Source organism: Epargyreus clarus, unplaced genomic scaffold (genome assembly GCF_041222505.1).
Source record: "Epargyreus clarus isolate Ecla_fem2 unplaced genomic scaffold, WU_Ecla_fem_2.2 ptg000015l, whole genome shotgun sequence".
Lineage (NCBI taxonomy): Eukaryota > Metazoa > Arthropoda > Insecta > Lepidoptera > Hesperiidae > Epargyreus > Epargyreus clarus.
The window spans coordinates 632534-637166 of NW_027332223.1; the positions used below are offsets into that span (position 1 = coordinate 632534).

At 29.5% G+C, this 4633-nt stretch overlaps 1 protein-coding gene across 1 annotated transcript; it reads left to right on the forward strand.

Moving 5' to 3' along the window:
• The first annotated feature begins 509 nt into the window (after window positions 1-509).
• Window positions 510-4376, forward strand: LOC140747894 (uncharacterized). The gene is made up of 4 exons (XM_073080511.1): window positions 510-775; window positions 1271-1422; window positions 1704-1961; window positions 2269-4376. Exons 2-4 carry the CDS (start codon window positions 1303-1305, stop codon window positions 2353-2355), a joined length of 465 nt encoding a protein of 154 aa, XP_072936612.1. The 5' UTR covers window positions 510-775; window positions 1271-1302; the 3' UTR covers window positions 2356-4376.
• The last annotated feature ends 257 nt before the right edge of the window (window positions 4377-4633 follow it).

Here is a 4633-nt window from a genome sequence, read left to right on the forward strand (position 1 = left end):
TATTAAAGACAGAATTTCTTGTATGTTTTATTGTATTTATTGACTTGCCTACTTAATGACCTTTACATAATTTTAAAATAATAAATTATTATAACTCAAAGTCCATTGCTGTATTTGGCTATTTTTTATAATTAATAGCAGGAAAAAATGAATTTGAAGGCAGAATCACTACTGAATGTGCGAATTTTATGAATGTTGAATGATTTAAGAATAGGTCCCTAAGTTGACATTGACATGTTATTGACAAAGAGTGTGGAAAAGATAATAAATAACCTATTAATAACTTAACCATAACCATAGACAAAATACTGTTACGCTGTTTACTTACTGATAACAATTAACTAGGTAATAAAATATTTGTAACAACATATTATATACATTTTTCTGTTTTATTTATATTTTAAATACTATTTGCTGTTTCTCAGTTCTGAAGAGTTGGTATAACTGATTGAGGCTTTGACATATCGAATCGTTATGAAGTATGAAATATAAATTATTTGTCAAATTATCATATGTCATATTTGTATTGTGTGACTTGTTGTAAGTTTTATATTATAGTAAATAATGTGAAAACTTAAGTCTTAGAATTTGAAACGAAGTACCTACTTTTTAAGAAAAAATAATTATAATACCACAAGCCAATAACACTAGTTTCATAATATTATATTAACAAGAATATAATAATACGGTTGTTGAAGGACTGTTGTAAACAAAATTGTCCTGTGCTGTCGCTAAACTTAATAATTTTAATTAGCACCTAACAAACACGTCAGACGTAAGTAACTTTATCAACTTATTCAGTGATTACGGTAACATTATGTATTTGCACTTATTGTAGTTATTGTTGGTTTGGGAGTGATGATCCTTAAATTTTTATGATCCCTTAATTAGAACACTAGTGACTATGTCCATTTAGTTGCGTTTAATATGTCGTAATCCCTGTGACTGGGCTACGCCGGAAGCATAATTTTATAGATAATGTTTTAAGGTGATATCAAGAACTTTTTGTGATTTAACTACAATACTATTAGCATTTATTACAGCAGAGCTTTGAAGTAGGATGAATTCTAGTTTGTCTGTTGTAAGGTAACATTAATGCAGTCCAACTTAGTTATAATAATGAGCATATTTTTTCGAGTAAAGTAGAACTACCATCTTAATTACATTTGATTAGTCTTTAGTCTATAGGACTACTTATCGTCAACTGTCCATGCTTGTTTAATAATTTGTCATGAAAAAAAGAGTGTCTATACTTATATATATTTTTCAGGTGTCATTGAGTTACCTAGAATTTAAAGCACAATGTTTGACCATTTTGCAAATCCCCCACCAGCCCAAACTACCCCACCACCCCAGAAGGTACTGAAATTCGACAAGGGGTATGTGAAAACTCTGCCAGGTATATTAAAACTTGTTCAATTGGTAAGTATCTGGTTTTATAAATCTATAATGGAGTATTTCCTGCAATATAGATGATAGTAAAAACAACTGATAACTGGATATTATAAACCACAATTTAATAGCTACATTTTGCAAAAATCATTGATTGTTATGTTTTATAATGAAATAAAAATGTTACAAAGGTGACTTCCAATATTTAAATTTTGTTAAGGACTTAGACATAAAAATACACTAAAATACAGTATTCATTCACATAAAACAAACCTAGGAAGACTATTGAACACAGTTTTTTATCTTTCCAGCTTTGCAACATAATTGGATTTATTTGCATCAAGGTGTCATGGGCGTGGCTCTCAGCAATATTCTTTAACATAATATATTGGTTTGGGAACATCATAACCTTATTCCTCTTCATCATGTACATGTTCCACTTTGTGGAGAAGTACGACCGCTGGCCATGGCACAAGTACGAGTTCTTCTACTGCGCCTTCATGTGCCTGGCATACATCTGCACCTCTATATTTGCTCTTATAGTTGGGGAAAGTGGATATGCTGTTGGGGTAAGTCCAATATCTAATGATGGTATTTTTATCCAATTTGCTATGGCTATCAAACATGTGGTGTAACTAATCATAGAAGGTCGGTGTCACCTGTGAACATCTGTTTTCCTCTCCTCATTGGATTAGATAGTTACATGAGTTTGGACTGTTGAACTCACCTACGATTATAATATGGGCCTTACCTGCTTTTACTTAAAACAATGTGTGCACGTATGTAAGAATTATACTTAATTCTAAATATAATTCAAATAAAATTTTGAGTATATTTATGTATTTTTTGTAAACTATTATTCTTCTTAAATTTCAGTTTTTCGGTCTGTGTGCCTTAATAGCATATGGAATTGATGGCTATTTGAAGTACAAAGGATGGAAACGAGGCCTGCCCGCCCAGTAAACTGTTTGTAGTGTAACTGACTTCTCTCACCGTTGACTTTAATTAACTATAATTACCTTGTGTTAAGTTTTTTATTACTTTGATTTTTATAGGAACTTTTTTGTATTATGATGTCATCAGATTCTTGTGTAATAAAGGTATATAAAGGCTGATAACAAGAAATAATTAAGAAATGTTTAGTATTAATTTGATATGTGGTTATCATAATATTTTAATGTCTAACTGGGTGCAGACAAAAATCAGTAATGTTTGTAACCTACTGCACCATGCTCTTGCAGAAGACGGCTATTTTGTATACAATGTTTGTTGAAAATTTAGAAATGTATTTTTCAAATTAATTTGTAACCTCTTTTGAATATAAATTAATTTGTAGTCAAATACCATGTCAATTGTGCATAATAGAATGCAGGTATTTTTATAACTTTTAACAGTATTTGTCACAGCACATTAAGATTTTGCCATGTATAAGTAACATTTCTACTAACAGTAATACTTTTAAGTCTTTTTTATGTATTTAATTTATAATTTTTATACTTCATTATATTAAGTTTAATAGTGAAAGCTTTTTGTATTTCATTGAAAGTTAACAAACTCTGGATGTATGATCTGACTTTCATACTATTTTAACTATTTCAAAAGCTTTTATTTAACTTCACTTGTTTAAGGTTTTAACTTCATTAATCGAATCTTTTACAATTCTTTTTTGAAATCCTATATAGAACATTTCCAGTTGATTTTATTTTGTTAACTAAATTCAATCTTTTGGTTAATGATAGATTTGATTCAATCATACATTTAGCTTTATTTATTTTCTACTTTGGTGTTATGCAAATAACAGTTTTAATATCAGCTGAATACTTTATTTATTTCTTGTGTTTGATTATTTTCAGTAACATTAAACATACCTATTTTTAAATAGTGATATAAACCAAGTCTGTGTTTGTTCACAGCAGATTCTACACTTGGTCATTTTAAGAATTACTTTTATACTCGTCTGTTGGTGAATATGATATTGCTTTTCAAAACTTGTAAAGAATCTAGGTTAACATTCTTTTGAATATTTTAAATGTGATGTATTTACTACTTATTAAATTTAGGGATTGTTGGTAAATAAACATTCATATAATACGATTGTACTTAGCGAGTGCCTTATCTTGTACTTCAAACCTGATAATTTTTGATATTTATATATGTTGTATTTATTGTATACAGCTATATTTTTGTATTCAAATAAATTGAACTTTTGTATATGGTATCGACCATTTCAGTTCCGCACAAAGCGCGTGTACGTTTCCTCAGTGTGCGTAAAATCGAATTGGTGAATAAGTGCCTTGTAATGTGTATATTATAAAAATATTTTTATATATATTTTACTTTGTGTACCTATTCTTATATAACTTGTTATAGTCCGCGCCAAACTACTAGTCCGCTTTGAAACTGTTGCGCCCTACTACAATCATATATTCCGTAGCAACGTAAAGGAATACTAACGCAGCTATGTAGCCGTGGGCGAGAGCGGGCAGCGGACGGGTGCCGGGAGGGGTCCCGCGCTGTCTTCGTCCTTCTAATATCTACAATTTGCTATTTGACACGACTCGTTTCTATATTCACAGCGTACTAGCAGTTTGGCGCGGACTGTACAAATAAAAGTAATAGTAAAAAATGGCGGCAGTTCTATGTACTTCTTGCTGTTTATTTGTGAGCGAGAAACTGAAAAGCTGGCATTTTGTATGACATAAAATATTGAAAGAAATCAAAAATTTTGATTTTTAGCACATTACAAGTCTTTTATATGACTATATTTTTGTATGTACCTATGATTATATTAAAAATCACAGAAAAAACATTATTTAGTAAGCAAATTAATTGATTAATTACGTTTCTATTTAATAAGATTGTTCTGTTTTGTTTATTTTTCTGATGAATGGTTTGAATCAGTCATAATAGGTTTAAAAGTTATGTAATAACTACGTTACCTGATAAATATTTGTTAACCAATTATAATAAAACGCACAGGAACACTTTCGCAGTTTTATTTAACTTTTCATTAAATTACTTACAAATGTAAAGAATTGATAAGATACATTTTACCAAAGCTCAAATTACATTGGTTATGAAACGGGTTTTAGAAAATTTATAATTATAACATGTGGTGGCACCGACGATGTAACACAATTATAATGATCAATTTAGGGAAATGTAAAGTTGTAGGGAACTCAACATGTTGTTTTCAAGTCTTTAAAATTATGTTGTAATAGCTTCTTTATAAATTTGAATA

Bases quoted from the DNA above. Each gene is read 5' to 3' on its own strand.
- LOC140747894 (XM_073080511.1), top strand. From the start codon at position 1,303: ATGTTTGACCATTTTGCAAATCCCCCACCAGCCCAAACTACCCCACCA. The intron at 1,423-1,703 runs GTAAGTATCTGG...TTATCTTTCCAG, and splicing joins TATTAAAACTTGTTCAATTG to CTTTGCAACATAATTGGATT. The intron at 1,962-2,268 runs GTAAGTCCAATA...CTTAAATTTCAG, and splicing joins AAAGTGGATATGCTGTTGGG to TTTTTCGGTCTGTGTGCCTT.